Source organism: Nannospalax galili, unplaced genomic scaffold (assembly GCF_000622305.1).
Source record: "Nannospalax galili isolate Female #2095 unplaced genomic scaffold, S.galili_v1.0 scaffold173, whole genome shotgun sequence".
NCBI lineage: Eukaryota > Metazoa > Chordata > Mammalia > Rodentia > Spalacidae > Nannospalax > Nannospalax galili.
Genome location: NW_008334442.1, coordinates 779,216 through 799,366, shown reverse-complemented (window position 1 = coordinate 799,366; position 20,151 = coordinate 779,216). Strand labels below are relative to the sequence as shown.

Here is a 20,151-nt window from a genome sequence, read left to right as displayed (position 1 = left end):
TGTTTGAGTGTATTACCTGCATGTAGATGTTGTGCAATGCCCACAGAGGTCAGAAGAGGACTTCAGATTCCCCTGGAACTGGAGTTAAGGACGGTTATTAGCTGTCTCGTGGGTACTGGGAATCAAAACTGGGTCCTTTGCAAGAGCAGCCAGTACTCTTAACCTCTGAGCCACTTCTCCAGCCCCTACTGATTGAAATTTTGATCAACAACTTTCAACCATAAGCTGAAGATACCATTCACACTGTGAGATGTTTCAATCTTTATAATATAGGGCTATCAAGAAAAAGTCTAGGGGGCTAGAGAGATGGCTCAGCAGTTAAGAGCACTGGCTGTTCTTGCAGAAGCCCCAAGTTCAAATCCCAGCACCCACATGACAGCTAACAATTGTTCATAACTCCAGTTCCAGGGGATACAACGCCCTCTTCTGTCCTCCATGGGAATTGCAAGACACAGGTGCACTTGCATATGTGTACGCATATACATAAAATAAAAATTAAGCAAAAAAATTAAAAAAAGAACAAGTCTAGGCCAAATATAATTCAATAATTGCTTATGGAACAAAGAGAAGCCTGTTTTAAAATATATGTAATAGGGGGTGGAGAGATGGCTCAATGGTTAAGAACACTGACTGTTCTTGCAGAAGACCTGGGTTCAAATCCCAGCACTCACATGACAACTAACAACTGTCTGTAACTCCAGTTCTAGGGGAGGGATCCGACAGTCTCTTCTGTCCTCCACGGGCATTGCATGACATGGGTGCACTTACTTACATGCAGGCAATACACGCATACACATAAAATAAAAATAATAAAATACTAAAAGAAATATGTAATAAAATATATGTTAACTATCTCAGTACACTTTTTCTGATTTTAACTAAACATGAATCAAATTTTATTAATAAAAGTTCTTAATAAAAGTTCTTAAATTTGATTCATGTTAACTAAATATTAAGAAAAGTTCTCCCATAAAAGGCAGTAGTCATGTTGCTTAATTAAGAGTATTCTACTCTAAAATTTTGCTTTCCTAATATGTGATCAAACATCTAAATTATCAACAACTATTCTAAATTCTGTGAGTCTTTTAATTAAATGAAAGGAAAATTTCTGCAAAAAATTACAAATTTACTATTATAAACATAATTTTCATGAATATGTTTCTAACAAAATGACAAGAACCCTGCAGGAGTTTAAAAAAATGATTACTCGATGATTAGTAAATTCTGTGACTTCGTCTTCAAGGTATTTGATGTAGTGAAGAAAATTCAAAGGACACTACCAAAGCATCCGTGGAAACAAATAGCCTTTGTAAGAAGTGGCATGTATTTGAGCAATTAGGTGAAGACACTGATGTTTTACATAAGAACCAACATTAGCCTGCAAATATCTTCAAAACAACATTATACATATAAGAATGTAAACATCACAGTTTTGAACAATAAATGTGGCATTTACTAGTAAGAAGGCATAGTGTGGTATTTATAAGTTCATTTGCTTTTCCTTTACTAAGTTGCAATATCAGTTATAGTTCAAAGGTATGATCTCTGATTTTTCCAGATTGATCTACATAACTTTGTCAAGAGGAGACCATTTTTCCTAACGGCTCTTGAGTTTCAATGCTCATATCAAAGTAACTCTCTCAGGTGTGTCAGATACTATCCATGCCATTCAGCTACCATGCCTGAAAGCTCCAATGATAAGATTTGCAGATGCTCCAGTCACTTCTGAAACATCACACTATCTGCATATAAACTATGCACATCTTTTCATATATTGCAAATCATATATAGATTATTTATACTTAGTAAGGTAATTCCTATGTAAACAGATGCTATGTCTTACTGCTTAAGGAATGATAAGGGGGAACATCACTCTTTCTTCAGATATTTTCTGAGTTGGCTGAATACAGTACATGCAAATACAGAGGCCAACTCTCTCAAACCCCAATGCTCTTATTTGTAACACAAAGATAACAATAGAATTGTCTTATTTAGCCTTTTGTTGCTGTGACAAAGATCCAAGAAAATCAGCTTCAAGGAGGAGAGATGTATTGTGGTTCACAGTTTCTATTCATGTAATTTGGATCCATTGTTTCTGGGTCATGTGAAGAACATCATGGGCCATGGTGTATGTGTGCTAGAACAAAGCTGGTCACCTAATTCAGCCAGGAAACAGAGTATATGGGAGAGCTAGAGGAAAGAAAGGGCCACAGAGAAGATATGGCCCTTATGGTAATTCTCCAAGGACTCAGTCCCTGGAGACTCTTAAGATTCTATCACATCCAATAGCCCATCAAGTTAAGATTCCACAGATAAGGGCAGAGCCTTCATCATTCAATCACTGAACAAATTCCTACTCTGGACACTGCTACATTGTGGACCACGCCTTTAGCACATGAGCCTTTAGGGCCCATTTTGGATCCAAACCATAGCAATTATATTCTTCACAAGGTTATAAGAAGAATAAAATTATATAATAAAATAAAATGCCTGGCAACTGCATGATAACTGCTATGTGCACAAAATGTTGGTTATTTGAGCAATTAGTTTTTCTATTTCCAGTTTTCTACTAAAACAAGTGCAGCCCGTCTAGTCTGGAGCTAAAGAAACTACTTTCAAGTGAACTTTGTGAGACTGGAAACTTGAATGGTAATGCTCAAGGGCTGAGAGGAATATTGGATTCAGGGCTTGGGAAAAGGACAACTCCTGCACTCTGCTTCAGCACTGGAAGGCCTCAGGTGTTCAGATAACCTGTGACTATAGATTCCATTTTCCTTGGGCCAGACTTGAATAAAAACCTGTCACTGTACCAGAGAATGTTGGCAACCTAGAGTCCAAATCCTCCTCTGGAGGAAAGTTTATTTAACCTGTCTCACAGGTAAATTTGTCTCAGGGTTTTCTATAAATGGTAAGATGGCCATAGCTATGGGGCAGAGGGCAGGCAGATTAGATTCTACCTCCCCCCATTCACCTGGCCAAACTGCAAATAAATCCATTCTCCTTTACCAATTTATGTTTTCTACTTTCTTTTAAAATACAGTGAAGCTGAGGCAGTGGGTTCATGCCCCTAAGTGCCTAGTAACAGTTTCATGGTTTTGAGAGAATAAAAGAAAAGCAATACTCTCATGGGAGGCACCTCCCTGACATGATTTTTGGGAAACTAACATAAAGGCAGCCCACGCCTTTAATCCCAGCACTCTGGAGGCAGAGGCAGACTGATCTCTGTGAGATGGAGGCCAGCCTGGTCTATATAGCAAGTTCCAGGCCAGCTGGGACTACAAGGAGACTCTGTCTCAAAAAAAAATAAAAATTAAAAAAAGAGATGAATATGGGGAACTAGTCCTAAGTAGCCAGTTAGATATCAACAGGATTAAAGGTTCTTGGGGATGGACCCCTCTCAAAATTGGCAGCTTGTAAAAATGAACTAAAACCACAATCTTAAAGAATTATTAGCAGCTCATTACTGCTGGGTGAGAAAGAGCTGATCTTCCAAAAGGGAGGGACTCTAGATAGGCTGACTAGACTCCACTGGATGAACTTGTACTGAGGGACATCTGGGAACACTATCTTGACATGATAGGCTTTAAAACAAATGGCAGAATGTATGAATTCCAGTTGGGGGGGTATAGGAGGGTACCAATGGGGAAGGGGGTATACAGATGATTACTGGTTCTGTATGAAATACATAAAAGTTCAACAAAAAATTTACAAAAAAATTGAACTAAGGCTTCAGGACTTATTACTGGTCAAAATAATGGGACCTGGGGCATACCACTAGCCCTGCATAAGGATAGAGACATGACATTCTGAACTATCCAGAAGGTCTCAAAATTTTCTGGTGAAGAATAAAGACATTTCTTTGTCCCCTCCCTTAAAAGTCAATCACTTGGACAAGAGAAAAAAAAAAAAAAAACCTCAGGGAAAGCTGTTTAAGAAATTTTAGAAATAGTATAAAACCAACTGAAAATGTAAACTAGCACAATGGTCTCTTTGGCCATTGTCCACTGTCACCTGTTAAGCATGCCTCACTGGTCTGTAATAAACACTACGTATCTTGCACTCTCTGCATCTTGTCTGCATTCTCAGTGAGGATGACAAGGATTAGGAAGCTGAAGAAAGGCCACATCAAGATCTTGGTGACAACGTAAAAAAACAAAAATCACCAGAAATGACTGGGAATGCCATGGGTCTCATTTATAAACCAACAGGCTGGTAGGACCTGAAGACACTTTCTTTATTTGCATATAAATATAGCAAGAGAGGGCAGGTCATGGTAAGAGCGAATGGAGTAGCTATGATACAGAACGCTATGAAGAAAGAAACTAGGGCAGGGTATAACATTCAAGCATCTGAAACATCAGCAGGACCTTGTAGACTATGGAAGCTGAGTTGCCTGGGGAAGGGTCTCTAGTAGGAAAAATCAGCTAGCCAAGGTATAGAGGGAGCACACGTGTGTGGCTTTGGACATGAAGACTGGAACAGGTTGGGTGTGGGTATGTGTGAATGAATGCTAGGGGAGCGCCTGGGGTCATATCTGAAGGACTTCGATATGGTCCTACATATAAGAAAGAATGAGAGAAAAAGAAGTTTGATTCAGGAAGCCTGTAGTGAAACTAGTTCTTGATTTGAAATCTGAATTCATATGTGATACAGAAAAAGACTCCACAGGGACACGTGACCTGTGAAGACTCTTCACAGGTGAAGTGAGAGGGCCATCAGGTCTGGCGTTATACTGGCAGAATACTTCCTGCCATTGTTCAAAGTAGGATTTGTAGGGAAAAAGAAAGTCTAATTAAGAGAAGCACTGTCTCTCAATTTTCATTCACAGTTTTCTCTCAAAATTCACTTCTCTGTGCCCCAGGGGACATGGCTGTAAGCCCCAGCTGGCTTATTTATAAGTTGTAAAGCATGCTTCAAGATACACTAAAATTACAAGTGCCAATCTACTGTAATCTCTATTTATTTATCTAATTCAGGCTTGCGCTTTGGAAATGAAACTTCTTTTGGCTTTCTTAGGCATTTCAAACACTGAGTCTGGACACCCCTATATAATGGTACTTATGATAGTACAGTTTCATACAAAGTTATTGTTTTGCATCACTCAGAGTTCCTGAAATAAAAAGATCAAATAAATTGGTAAAGCAATTCAGTAGTTCATCTGCTATCCCAAAGACTTTTGGTATGTGCAGTTGGTTTATATCCTTCTGATAATACTCAAGTAGAAAAAAAAAAACTCCACCCAAGACTCAGGGACCATCATGAATAGAGCGGCAGATGATTATAAGAGTCAGAGGTGGTGGATGACCACAAGGAAACAGAGTTTTCCAGACAGCCGAAAGTTACTCATATGAACTTACCCTAACAGTGACAGTATACAAAAGTCATACAAGCTCAAGAGGGACAAAATCTCAGCATAGAAGTAGGGAAATGGGTAAAAAGCAATAACCTTAGCTGAGGAATTATTAGCAACTGATAAGTACCAGGAGAAGGTGAGTTGGTTTTATTTCAGGGTGGACGCTAGATAGGTTTGACCAAGGACCTCTGGGGACACAAACGTGATTTTATAGGCCTTAATATATATGACAGAGTACATGACATCTAGGGGGGAGCTATATGAATAGTGTACAGATGGGGCAGAGGAGTTCTAAATATGATCAAAATATATTGTATGAAATTTGCAAAAATTCAAATAAAAAAGGAAAAAAAATTCCATTCAACTCTGGCAATGTCTGTTTTTTTTTTTTTTTTTTTTAAAGGACGTTCTTGAAACTACAAATATTTACCTGAGCTTTTCAGCAAGATTCTTGGGAAAAGGCCACCATCATGCAGTAGGGTTTCCAGAAGCAGGTTCCAGTTACAACTTGGCTGGGATAAGAGCAGTTTGAGTTGCCCCTCGGCTTTCAGTCCTCTAGCTGATGGAGTCCTTTCAAAATGCAAGATAGCAGAGCAATGAAGTTAATCTATCTATGAAATTAATAGCCTTAAAGTACAGATGTAATGCTAACTCCTTTAAATGTCAATTCCTCCCAGATTACTCTGAAAACGCATTCCTGCTTGCTTACTTCAGGGTTGCTCAGGGAAGGAATTATATTTAATCTCAACCAGCTAAAAGCAAATTAACATTTGATAGCATGCCAAATTTAAAACTGATACAAGATAACCAGGCTTACATTTTACAGAACTCTATTTTTTGCTTCATAGAGAAAAGAAAAATACTTTTATTTTGAATGTCCTCCTTTGTTCATTCACTAAACACATGAGTGCCTACTACGTGTTTTTAACCTCTTTTCTTATTTGTGGAAAGACGCTCCAATGGGTTTTGGGCTACTCTGCACTTTGCTTTATACTGAGATTGCTGGTGAAACGGAAGGAATTCAAAGCTTTTGTCAAGGGTCAGCCACAATCTGTTTAATAAAAAAAGTCTTAAATCAACATGCAATTATCAGAACTACTGCTAATAGTCACCCTGCTACCTACCTAAGTAATTTCATCAGAGCAATAATTCCAAGGTAAACAAGCTTCTGTTGGCATATTTGTCATCAGTTTTGAACAGAAAATCTAAATCAGGTTTCCCATCTAAGTACTTTCACTTACCTGTGTAGCAGCCTGACACCAGAAATCAGGAATTAAAAATAACATTACTCATTTTTTTCTTCTAAAGTCCTCAAATTTAGATAATATAAAAGTCACAACATGGAAAATTAACTTAGAACAACCACAAAGGCAAAGAAATAGACCAGTAGTGGTGACCATGAGGACTGAGGGTTAGGGTGGCTCAGGCAAAACAGGTATGATGGGGGCAAAACAGAGGAGGAATGGAGAGGACCCTGTACCTCAGAGGGAGCACACAAAGCACATGGTGGAGAGAACAGTTTGCTGCATTGTCATTAGCAACCCAGATACCAGTATCTGGACTTCGGGCTCTGGGTTTTTTATTATCTTTATTTTATGTGTATGAGTGTATTGCATGCATGTGTGTAAGTGCACCTGCGTTGTGGAAGTCAGAAGAGGGCACCGGATGTTGGGAAATGGAGTTACTGATGGTTGTTAGCCATCATGTGGGTGCTGGGAATCAAACCTGAGTCTGCTGCAAGAGCAGTCAGTGCTCTTAAGTGCTGAGCCATCTCTCCAATCCTGACCTCTCTTTTTTAAACCATGGGTCCTAGATCCATAGCAGTACCACTGGAGAACTTGATAAAATGCAAAGATGCAAATTTTCCTTTTTGTTTCTGTAGCTCGGGTTGGCCTGGAACTCAACTCAAGGCCCAGGCTTGCATCAAACTCGATGCAATTTTCCTGCATTGGGATCACAAATTCTGGGATTGCATGTACAAACCATCACATCTGGCTCAAATTATTGAGCCTCATCTCATCAGAAATCTGGAAGTAGGCCACAGAAATCTGTGTTCTAACGAGCTTTTTTTAAGAAATACTGATGCATGTCAAGGTTTGGGAAGTACTGCCATAGGCCGAACTTTCTTAAGCAAAGTAGAAGAGATAGAACCACTTTCCAAAACCTTTCATGTTGCTGGGTCTTTTCACCCACCCAAAGTTAGCCTTGGCTGCTGCCTACAATAGATTAAATGCTGCCCCCCAATACAAATGTTTACATTTTAATTACAATGTGATATTATCTGGAGATGGGAACCTTGATAGAAGGGTCAGGGGGATAGAGATGTTGTAAATAGGATTAGAGTCTTAAGAAGAGGCCAGGGTTCAATCATTTGGCCAAAAGGCCACCCATAGGAAGGTAGGCTTACTTAAGGTATACCAAAAGATGGTAGGAATAACTGCAGACCCTACAAGATCAGCAGCCAAGAGGTTCAGCTGGTTTACCTGTTTCTGAGAAAGGTATAACTTTTCCTTTTGCTCTTTTCTCTTTCTTTCAGATGTTGGTCAGAACAATAGTGTATATTGATGCTTTTTGGCTTCCTTAGTCTTTCTCTAAAGTCCCCTTCTCTCAATGTGCCTGACTTCCATGCCAATTGGGTTTAAATGGCATGACTTTCCCCCTTCTATCCTCTAGGCAGCTGCGAGAGTCAGTTTTCCTGCCATGGGGTTTTCCTTTCAAACTCAGAAAACTGTCCTTGATTTTATAACAAAAACAAACAACAAACAAAAAAACACACCAAACACCAACAGGAGGCCAGAGAGCTAGCTTGCCCTATTTCCCATGAGAACCCAAGAAGATGTTTGTTGGCAACCTGGAAGAACACCATCACCAGAACCTGATGGATGGTACCTTCATGTTGGATTTACAGCCTCCAGTAGTTTGTTACTGCAGCCTGTGTTGACTAAGAGCCTATTCAGCCAATGAACTCTCTATGACCCTTTACCTTTAATTCTACCTAACCCAACCATTAATTTGTAGCAAAAATTCCAGTTTACTTGAAAACTCTTTACTAAATATTTTTCTTCACAGTGGTCTCTAAATTAAAGCATTTATGACAAGCTTACACCTTTCAATACCTTATTATATTATCAATTAACATTTTATCTCTCCTTCAGATTTAAGCCTCCTGAGAATACTACCCAAAGTTTCTACCACTGTATAAAGCAAATGCTAGCTGATGTTGCTGATTGAATGACTGGGGGGAGGGGAAGAGCTTTGCTAGTTAAGTAAAAGAGAGAGGGTTCAAAGATACAAATGAAATTTCAAAGCATCTCTGCCCTGGCATGGAATCCAGAAAATTTTACATCATGCACAGACTTCTTCAGCCTGCACTTAAACTTTGGTCCAATTTAGGCTTCCCTTGTGAAGCTTTGATATGATTACTGGAAACGGTAAATCCTTGGGCACTTGGGCAATGCTAATAAGGGAAACTCTTTCCATGGGTGGCTGGTGAAGACTGAAGGGGTGGGCTGAAAAGATGTTCAGCAGTTAAGAGCACTTGCTCTTCAATTCCTAGCAACAAAGTCAGGGCTCACAATTGCCTGTAACCCCAGCTCCAGAGGATCTGACACTTCTGGCCTCCACAGGCACCTGCACTTATGCACACAAACTCACACAGACACACAGACACACAGACACACACACATGCACATAACTAAAACTTTAAAGTCTTTTTAAGAGAGAGAAGTGGAAAGTAAGTTAGCACTTGGACTAGAGTTATTAAATCAGTGAGTTCTGAGTATCCCAGGAATTCCAAGTTATTTTGCTCTAGCTCTTGGGGGGATGGGGTTCAAATATGGTTACAAAAGGCACATGGCCATCTCTGCTTCCTTCCTGGAACCCTCAGTGTGAGCTTTTAGAAATTCTCTAAGGGTGCAATAGATGAAAAGCAGCTAGGTAGCAGTAGGTTATATATTCAAGCCTATTTGGTTTGCTAACATTTCCTATCTATGTATTATGCCTGAGTTAAGTGCTGATGTAAGGGTACAACTGAAGGACAGCTTTGTAAGACTGTATAGTGAGAATCTCTGAGAGACAGCTGGGAGGTGACAGGGGCTGGATCATGGAGGGCTTCTTCCCAACATGGAATTCTACATCTTTTGAAGAGCTTAAGGCAAAGGAGTTTCATGGATATGGTTCCAGTGTAGAGAACTAACTGGAGACAATGTTTTTACTCAGTCATTCAGTCATGTAATAAAACAAAATAACTGAATGTCATTTCATTTTACTGTATCTGAATACCTGGTTATAAATAAAACCTCTCATTTAACAGATGGAAAGCTGTTTGCTGAAATGTACCTCAATTCTTGGATCTTTCAACTTATCACAGGTTTTGAAATGTACAGTAGAGTGAATCACTATGAGGAAAAATAAAATAGTACAAACATTCCTCAATCACCAAGCTCTGAGTAATACAGGCATTGAGGAGTCTGTGCGGGACATATGGGGAAGCATATGTTCGCTCATCCTTTGAGCTGGTAGAGCTGTGAAAGTGAGATTAGTCTAAAAAATGACAGAGAAGGAAAAATTTTTATATGTGTGTATGTATGTATCAAATATGTATATGCTGAATTCTACTATGATACAAAGATAAGAACAAAAATTTACAAATCCTTCAAGATTCATACATCTTGTCCTGGAAGACAGAATGAATTTATGGTTGGGTTGTATTATGAATATACTCTAGTGAATGCTATGTTTCTGGGGCATGGATTAGTCTAAAGAATTTTTCAAATCCAGAGAGTAATGAGGTTAAATTTTTATTGGTTTATGGAATTAACAATTTTTATGTAATCATCATGAAAACTCTTAGCTCTATCTAGTCATTAGTAGATCTAGTCATTAGTAGCTCATTTATAATTTCTCTAATACTTTATATGTATTCATACTGCAATAGAAAGTTCTTAAAAAATCAGCAGATTCTACCATGGAACTATATCCCCAGACCCAATGTGTTGGTGACTTCCAACTCTACCGTAAAGCTTAGGTTGGAGGGGAGGGAGTGGGCATAGATTTGATCAAAACACCTTATATGCATGTATGAAATTCTCAATGAAGTTTATGTAAAAATTTTAAAAATAAAATAAAAATAAATGGTAGACAGCAAAAAAAGAGAAAGTTCTGCATGAGGTTCAGGCTATGACATGAGTTGCCTTACTGCTCAGGCCATAGAATCATAAGATTAATCTATCCTACCAAATATATATTTTGCAGAAGCTATCAGACTAGTAGAGTGTGTAAGGCAGCCTGAAATGTACAGCTTGTAGAGAATATCCAGCAGTGCAAAGCACTGTCTCTCATGACTGTTTGCCCCGACAGAAAGGCTACATAGGTCTGGGCACCAGGAAGTGAAAGTAGGAGTCTCTCTTACAAAAGACCTTGATAACTCACTGGGAAATTTTGTGCTCTTCATCCCCATAGCCTCATTCCTATAGGTTCTATGAGAAGGCAAGTTCAATGTCTTTGGTAGAGTGGGATAAACACTCCCTGCCAGACATTTATGATATCACTAAACCTAAAACTCTAGTTGCCAGCAGATCATTTTTTTTTCCTTCTGTATACCAAGAGTTTATTGGGTAAAGAAAGTGGTAAGTGTACTGGCAAGAGTGGTTAAATAGTAATTACTGCGAGGAGCCAGGGTTGCTGCTGCACAAGGTAAACAGAGGTGGTTACTGAGGTGATTCATCAGGCATTTTCTGATGTTTTTATGACTGACAATATCCAATATGCAACTTAGAACAGCAGACTTGACAGCCAATAATGAGGAGAAGATGGTATAGGTGAAGAATCTAATGACGATTATCACTTACAGACTTAAAAAAAAACTGTAGAGTTGACTTATTAGCTTGTTTGTAGTTAAACTGAAGCTGTGATCAGACATCATCTTAAAGAATCCATGACAGACAAGGCTCAGAGAACATAACATGGGGAATGGAGCTCAGAGTACAAGAGGTTAGGTTACTAGATGTTGTTACTGACTCCACATTTTCCTGTCTTTACCTCTTGGTTCATGCTGGACTGACCAAAGGAGAAAATATGCTTATAATCTCAATTTCTTTCATTTTTAGGCATGATAGACTGTAATGCCAGGGAATTACTCCCCAAGAAGGGCTTGGAAATGTAACTCAGTTGGTAGAATGCTTGTCTAGTATGCATGAAGCCCGAGTTTGATCCCCTGCACCACATAAGCCGGGTGTGGTGGCGCACACCTGTAATCTTAGCACTTGGGAGGAGGAGGCAGGAGGATCAGAAGTTCAAGATACCTCTATATATATGGTTCAAGGCCAATCTGGGATATATGAGACCTTGTCCACAAATTCTGAGAAACCCTCAACTGTGAGTGTGGGAGCTGGTATGTTGGTACACAAATACCCCAGCACCCTTATTCTTTGGTGCAATAACTGGAAGTATTTTATACTGGTTTTCAAAATTCCTTCAGAATGCTCATTTCAGTCACTCCTTCAATAGTTGACTTGAAAGATGACACAAATCTTTCTTTACATCTCTTATCTCTTTCCCTTCCAGTGTTCCCTCCACTCAGTAAGTACACTGCTTTCACTTGGATCATTGTACCATGCTCTGTTTTATGAAAACATCTAAGCTGGGATGTGCATGAAGGTCCTTACTGTGTATCTCAAACCCTGCATTGAGAACATTGAATAAACAGTATTTAGCAGTTAGCTAAAGACATTTAGCTAACAAATGTGGCTGTTGAACTTTGATTTCTCACTGGCTTCAAAACCAAGATTCATTCCACTACTTCAGGATGTCCCCATTCAACCTGATGGATATTTGATGGGTAAATTCTATTTTCTGGCATGGAAGATGTTTGGCTCCACTCAATCTCCTGATTGAAGATACCATGTTTTTTTTTTAACTTTTACAAAAACTTTATTGAGAATTTCATATGTGTATATAAGATGTTTGATACCATGCTTTTTACCCAAAATCAAGTTTATAGTCTCAGAGTTATGACCCAAATTGGAGCCACATTATCCAAGGTATCTAGGGACTGAGTTCAACCAGATGATTGCACAGATTACTAGGTCAGATTTATACCATAGACCATAAGGTACATCATTCAGAGAACTAAGTTAAGAGCATAACTAAAGACAAACTGAAGGCAAAGATCCTGGTGTAGGAAAACGGGAGGAGAAAAATCCCAAAACTATGGAATTATTCTTCATTTCCCATAACTTATCTTTCAAAATCTTTCCAAGAAAAGAAGCAAAGAAAAATATTTAAACTAATTTTGTCATCTTTCTCCAAGAAGATAATTTTAGTACCTGAGAAAAATGTTTAGGGGATTAAAACCTCAAAATATTTTCTTTATCACTTTAATCAAAAGTAGCTAGAATATTTGCAAATGTTTATATTTGTATAGCTAAGTCTTTATGGTGTTTATAATTAATGATTAAGTAGAAATCCAGCAAAGCTCATCTGCATATTTATGTACAGAACTTGCCCTCATGTTCAAAATAACTTTGTCCACTAATATAGATTTACATTCTTAAAGAAAATCATATTTTAAAGGTTAATTACACGTACCCTACTTGGTGAACAACATAGAAGGCAAGTGTTCAACTTAAGACAATGTATGCTGATTTTCTGATTTTAGCAAATTAGTTTCTTCACCTGGGATGATCCAATTTTCTAAAATTCATCCAAAGATAGTTTTAGAACTTGAAATATTTGAATGTTACAATAATTAGTATGTCTCATTTCTGAATCTATAAAAAAGGTAATTTTAATTTAATAAATATTTCAGCTGCAAGTTTTGGGCTCTTTCTGATGTCCTAATGTAGCCATGAGTCAGTAAGACACTACACACCAGAGACTCACAGGCCATCCCCTTTCAGGAGCGGAAGTTATCACTCCAGAGACAATGACTATTATCAGTTTTTGTAAACTAGATAATGCCTGGTTACAGGGAGTTCAAGAAAGGTTTCCTTTAGCGTCACACTTCTGATAAGTGTAGAGAGCTGGTGAGAGAACGGTTCAATATCCAATCCACTTTATCACACTTGTAGAAGGTCCATTTAACATGTTCAGATAATTGATAAAATCTGCCATTTTCTGAAACAGATAGCTCTTTATAGTACCAGTAGTTATGAATGACTGCTTAGTAAGGCTTATGTGGTAAGTGCCTTGGAGGCACTTTAGCTCATTTAATCCTCATGACCCAGGAGGGATCAGACTATGTTGGAAGGTAAGGGAAGAAGATGTTTTGTGATGAAAGAAATAGACACTGATACTGCTTGGTATGTTCAAATAGATCAACAAGATGACATAATATTTATGTCTCTACTTCTTCACCAAAATATGAAATGAAACTATAATTCACGTAGGTTAATTCACTTTCCAAGATTGCAAAACTAAACAAGTATGGAAGACACAACTGTCTATTTTGAAACCTGCAGCTTGTCTTATCACAATGCTGCTTCCGTTTCTGTAATGTTTACATAATACCTTGAAGTCATAATAGAAAAGGGAAATGTAGACTTTAAGATATCTAAGTATGTTAAATGCCTGGTTCAGCCAACATATTTACTTCTTTTAATAACTAACTGATCCATAGATGCTGACTTTGCTTTTGAAAATCCTTTAGATCTAGCAGTTTGCTCATCTACACTCTGGAGTAGCTTTTGAAAATCCTTTAGATCTAGCAGTTTGCTCATCTACACTCTGGAGTAGCTTTTGAAAATCCTTTAGATCTAGCAGTTTGCTCATCTACACTCTGGAGTAGCTTTTGAAAATCCTTTAGATCTAGCAGTTTGCTCATCTACACTCTGGAGTAGTCACTCAAAAGCTCTCAGTCCTTCTCCCTTGGCTGTTGGTTCTGTGGCTGCAATGGGAAACTCAGAGTACAAGCTCTTTCAGCCCTTTTGCTCAGTCCTGGGCAGCAGCTTGACAGGAACAGCTGACTCTTTTTGTCCTCTCCTCTAGATGTCACCAGGTCATGGGGCTGGAGAGATGGTTCAGCGGTTAAGAGCAACTGGCTGCTCTTGCACCCACATGGCGCCTAACAACTGTCCATAACTCCAGTTCTAGGGGATCTGATGCCCTCTTCTGACCTCCATGGGCACTGTACGACATGGGCACACTTAACACATGTAAGCAATACACTCATACACATAAAATAAAAAGAATAAAAAAACAAAATATTTTTTAAAAGATTGTGCTGTGCGTACTTTTTTAAAAAGATTGTGCTGAGGTTTACTACTCAGAGAAAAATTGCTTGAAATATTTAATATGACAGTGTGACAGTGGGTGTCAACTTCACTGGATCTGGGATTAACTGAAATGAAAGAGATCTTCTTGATTAGATCATCTGAAGCTGGCAGACACACCCTAAATGTGGGTGTTACCTTCTGATGGCTGCCCGTATTAAAGACCAAGGCAGAGCAGAACACCAGGCTTTTTGCTGCTTGCCTTCTCTCTCGCTGGTGAGTTCGTCTTGCTGCTGTAGACTGAAGACTAGCTGATCTTTTGGAATTTGTCAGACCATCAGCTCCAGATCAGGACTACTGAGACATCCAGCCTTGTGGACTGAGTGACTACGGGTTCTCAGCCTCTCCAGTGTGGTGCAGCCATTGTTGGACTACTCGGACTCTATCCTGTGAGATAAGCTGATAAATCTATATATTCATTCTACTGGATCTGTTTCTTTGGCAATGAACTGTAGAAAGGGCAATGCGTTAAGAGAGAGTTCAGAGAGAAATGATGTTCAGAGATTTGGGAATGGGAGAGAAAGGGCCTTATGTATGTGACTATTAAAGACCATGACAAAAGGAATTCATTCATTCCTCAGAGGACTTTAAGTCATAGATAGGAAATAATGAAGCTTGAGTTAGGAAAACTGGTTTGGGTTTGAGAAAATTCTGGCTACAATTTGAATAGTAATGGAAATGAAAGTCAATACTTAAATTCAAAGCTAAAACTGGTTTGGGTTTAGGGCTGCAGCTCAGTGGCTGAGTGTGGGCCTAGCATAGGGCAGGCTTAGCATCACTAAAAAAAAGAAACGCTAGGATGTTACTGCAGTCAATGCAGTAGTGAGAACAGAGATGATGGTGGTTTGGACTAAGGTGAATGTGGCTCTATGGATGGATGTAAGGAATTAAAATTAATGAGATTTAGTCATGGGTTGGACATGTAGGAGGAAGGAAAGAGGCTCTAACTGTCCTCATAAATCTCTGGCCTGCACAATTGAATGAACGTGTCATTAATTAAAACTGGGCTGGATAGAAGAGGATCAGTCTGGAAGGGAATATCCTAAGTTTACTATTGCTCATGAGGTATCTGTGATCTCCAAGTATAAACTTCAAGAAACTATTCTTTTTTTCAATGTATATCTTTATTGAATTTTGTGCATTTCATACAAAACATCTTTCTTTTAAATTTTTATTGATTATTTTTATTTTACATGTATGTATGTATTGCCTGCATGTAGGTAAGTGCACCTGTGTGCCCGCAGAGGTCAAAAGAGGCTGTCAGATCCCCTGGGACTGGAGTTATGGACAGTTGTTAGCTGGGATTCGAACCTGGGTCTTCTACAAGAACAACCAGTGTTCTTAACCACTGAGCCATCTCTCCAGCCCCATACAAAACATCTTAATCATCTATATATCCCCTTCCCCATCTGTACCTCCCATAGTCCCCCCCCACCAGATTTCATGCATTCTGTCATATATGTTAAGGCCTAGGGAGTCAAGTTTGTGTACCCAGTCGGCCCTCAGTGCAAGTTTATCCACCTGAGTCTTGTCAGTGTATTTAGACTTTCTCTCTTAAAGAAGATCAACTCTCCCTCACCCAGCAGTAATCAGCTGCCAATAGTTTTTTGGTTAAGGTTGAGGCCTGCTGTTCATTTCCCCAGTTCTATTCTGGGTTTTTATTGGATTGAGTTTGCGTGGATCTTGTGCATGCTCACACTATTGCTGCAAGTTCATATGAGCAAGTTCCCAGAAGCCTGGAAGACTCGATTTCCTTATGATCATGACCAACCAATGGAGCTGGAACTAACATGGAAGCATCCTGCCTGAAGACTCTCTCTCATAATTCTGCATAGGCAAGTTGCTAATGGAGAAAATCAATCAATGGTCCAACCCCAACTTTAGAGCCTAATAACCACAACAATGACTGGTGTAACAAACTGTAGCTTCCCAGTAGTGGCACTTTTATCTTGGGGTTAATCAACAGCTATCTAATTAGACTTAAAGCCCTCTCAATGGGAGGGAACTCATAGGTGGCACTGTAAACATAGCCAAATACACATGGCTGGAGAAGTTGTAGATCCTAGAGAAAATCCTGCCTCTGTCATATCCTTTGTTAAATGTAATTTCTTGCTGTATGCTAAATATGGATCCTTGTAGTTACAGATAAATATATCATTCACCACTTATCAAAGAAGCGTCTTTTTGCAACAGATGGAGACTATTACAGAATTCTACAACTGGCCCCACATAGAGAATATGTGTCTGAGAGATTCTGTGCTGGAAAGCTTTAGTGTCAACTTGACACACCCGGGTTGAGGGAGCCTCAGTTGGGGAACTGTCTCCATTGGACTGGCCTATGGACATGTCTGTGGGGCATTTTCTTGATTGTTGAGTGATGTGGGAGGGCCCAGCCCACTGTGGACAGTGCCACCCATGGGAAGGTGGGCCTGTGTTGGATAAGAAAGCAGGATGAGCAGGGGCCAGGAGAGCAAGCCAGTAAGCAGAGTTCCTCTATGGCCTGTGCTCCAGCTCCTGCCTCCAGGTTCCTGCCCTGAGTTCCTACCTTGGGCTCCCTGATGAACTGTGACCTGGGATATGTAAGCTAAATAAACCCTTTCCTCCCAAAGTTGGTATTTTTCAGAGTATTTTGTCACAGCAATGAAGAAACAAACTAGGACAGATGTCCAGCCCTAAGTGACACCTCTACAATGGAACCTCTACACCTAAGGCTCATGGAACACTGTGGAACAGGGGGAAGAGAAAATGCTAATACATCTCTCAACTCTCATCAGTGAAGCTTCCTCATGCAACAGAGTATGGTGCATACAGAAGGACACAACTGGCCAAAGTGTAGAGAATAAGAGACTACAGAGAGTGTGTCCCTGGATAGGACTCCTATAGTAAACCTCACTCTTCTATGGCTCAGGGACCATTGCAGAAGAGGGGGTGGAAAGATTGTAATAGCTCGGATGCATTCTTGTATGTTGGCATCTTTGGGTCTATAGTCTTAGGAGAGACCGCAATTAGAGATATCAATAGAATGGGGCACAGAAGAAGGAAGGGAATCCATAGTGATGAGAATATCACCTTTAAAAGGTTACAAGAAAGACCACTGAAGGTGTTTATTATTTCATGAAAGTTTGATTAGATGATGTAAAAGGAGACCGAAAAAGCTGTAATAGGGAAGGAAAAAGGAAATTGGTGGACTATCAAAGGAGAAAATCAGGGGTCTATCTAAATATGGAGGAAGTGGACAATGGTGCTGAACTGTTGTCAAGTAGCTATTATAACAGGCTATAGTTTTGTACTGAGGAAAGAGATTTTTGTCTCAGTCTTTACTCCTGCCTCTGAGTCCCTCACAATTGACACATAGTACAATGACTTACATGGAGAAAGTTTGTGAATTTATCGAAGAAATGAGTACATGTTGGATAAAGACATATAGTATATCATACAGTGAACTCAAACATAGCTTAATACATTTAGGATAGAAAATGATATATAGACCTAAAACACTATTACATTAAGCAAAAGTAGAATGGAAACAAAAGCACAACAGAAAGAAATATCTATGGCTGAAGAGAGACTGGCCTTGAATCAGAACAGCATGTCTTCATAAAAGAAAATGAGTGGTGTAAAATGAATGGACTATTTACTCAAGCTGATTGTGCTACTTGGATTCAGGTTGCCGTTGTGACCTACTTTGCAAAGGAAGATTTGAAAAATGCTTGGAAATATTTAAATAGTTCATGAAGATTAAAGTTTGTGAAAAACAAAAGAGCATTATAATGGAAAATACTATAGATTACCAAGATAGCATTGTTTCCTGAACATTTACATGAAATTACTATAAAATGTCATACTATTAACCTTGATATTGATATATTCCCCACATGCCTTAGTTTAATCTACTATGAGAACAATTACTCTTTCTAAATCATCCACATTATTAGCCTATACCACTGGTTAGGACTTTAAATATAGTATATTTTACTTACCTTTTTGAAAATATATTTTCAAAACTCTTCAAAATTATACTACCAAGGTCTGGGGCAAGCATGAAAAGCTCTCATTTTACCTAGTAAGCCTATAGACAACTTTATGTTCCATATAACTGCTTATGCATCTTGACTGTATTTTGTTTTGATTTCATCTCTTTTTGGTTGCTCTTTTTCTTACATTTCAAATACATTTATTTCAGTATCTTTATTTAGTATTGCTAAAAGCCAAATAAAATCTTTCCTGAAAAAAATATTCATGTTTAAATAAATCGATGTTAAATTTACTGAAATGTTGTTGGGCTTACAAAATGACTCAGCAGGTAAAGACACTTGTTGCCAAGTCCGACAATCGGAGTTCAATACCCAGGACCTGCATGGTAGTGCAGGAAGAGAATTTACTCCCACTAGCTGTCTTATGACCTCCATAGGTGTGCTGTGGCATGCTCCACCCAATAAATAAATAAATGCAATAAAAATTTAAGTACTAGCAAGTTTCATAAAATAAACTTTCATTCACCTTGTTTCTCAGTTTCCTCCTTAAAAGATAAGCCTAACATATTTTTAGTTTCTTATCATTAAAATTATGTATTTCCTTTAACATTTTAGCTGCTAAGGTGAAAAGGGAGTTCTGAAGAATAATTTGGGGTAAAAAGAAGCAGAGGCAGCTATGGGAAGTAGATGGAAAGGTGGGGATTTCTGAGGTGACACAACACTGGTCTAGGAGTCCTCACTGCCATGCCTGGAAAATGCAAATCATTAAATAATGAGTTATTTTGTAATCATTTGTATTGCTGCCCTGTTCTATTGCTGTTCCAAGAGTGTTGGGTTATAAGTCACATGGATCACATCTTTTGCTGCAGATCATAGGGACCAAGCAGAGAATAATTATCAGAAAGAACAGCAGTGAGTGGGATGCAGGGAAAGGGCAATCACATCAGACTTTGCATGGAAATTTAGACAAGGGAAAGAATCAAAAGTGTTCCCATAGAAGAAATTACATTTAAAAAGTCCAAAAGCTGAGAATGAGCAACAAATGAGTTTAGAAGAATGGAATAACTGAGTTTTAAGCTTTGTGAGGAGACTGACTTCACTGGAGCAGAGAAAGTTGTTGAGTATTTGGGAAATAGGGCAGCGGAAAATATGAGTGAGGCAGAAGCTTCTTTAGGATTCTGGGAAGGAAAGAGCCGTAATAAAAATCATATTTATAAGTCAGGCATGGTGGCTCATGCCTTTAGTCCCAGCACTCAAGAGGCGGAGGCATGAGGATCTCTGTGAGTTCAATGCCAGCCTGGTCTACATAGTGAGTTCCAGGACAACTGGGGCTTCAGGGAGACTCTGTCTCAAAAAGAAAAAGTTACTGGAGATCCCAAAGGGTTTTTGTTTATGTGTTATATCTACTATTATTGTACCAAATTAAAGGTTAAACGGTGAAACTATAAAAATATTTATATATTCGCTGATAATTTGGAAAGTATTGCATGTCTCCCAACTGTTGGCACATTTCATTACATGTTATGTAAAAAATTACACTAATATTAATTGATCT

At 38.8% G+C, this 20,151-nt stretch overlaps 1 protein-coding gene across 8 annotated transcripts in view; it reads right to left on the bottom strand.

Moving 5' to 3' along the window:
- The window catches only part of Kiaa0825 (KIAA0825 ortholog), a 485,775-nt gene that overhangs the window by 278,104 nt on the left and 187,520 nt on the right, over positions 1-20,151 (bottom strand). For all 8 annotated transcript variants that reach the window (XM_029561734.1, XM_029561732.1, XM_029561735.1 and 5 more), the window contains one exon: positions 5,784-5,923. In XM_029561734.1, the coding sequence (XP_029417594.1) occupies positions 5,784-5,923 (140 nt within the window). The remainder of the gene's footprint in view (positions 1-5,783; positions 5,924-20,151) is intronic.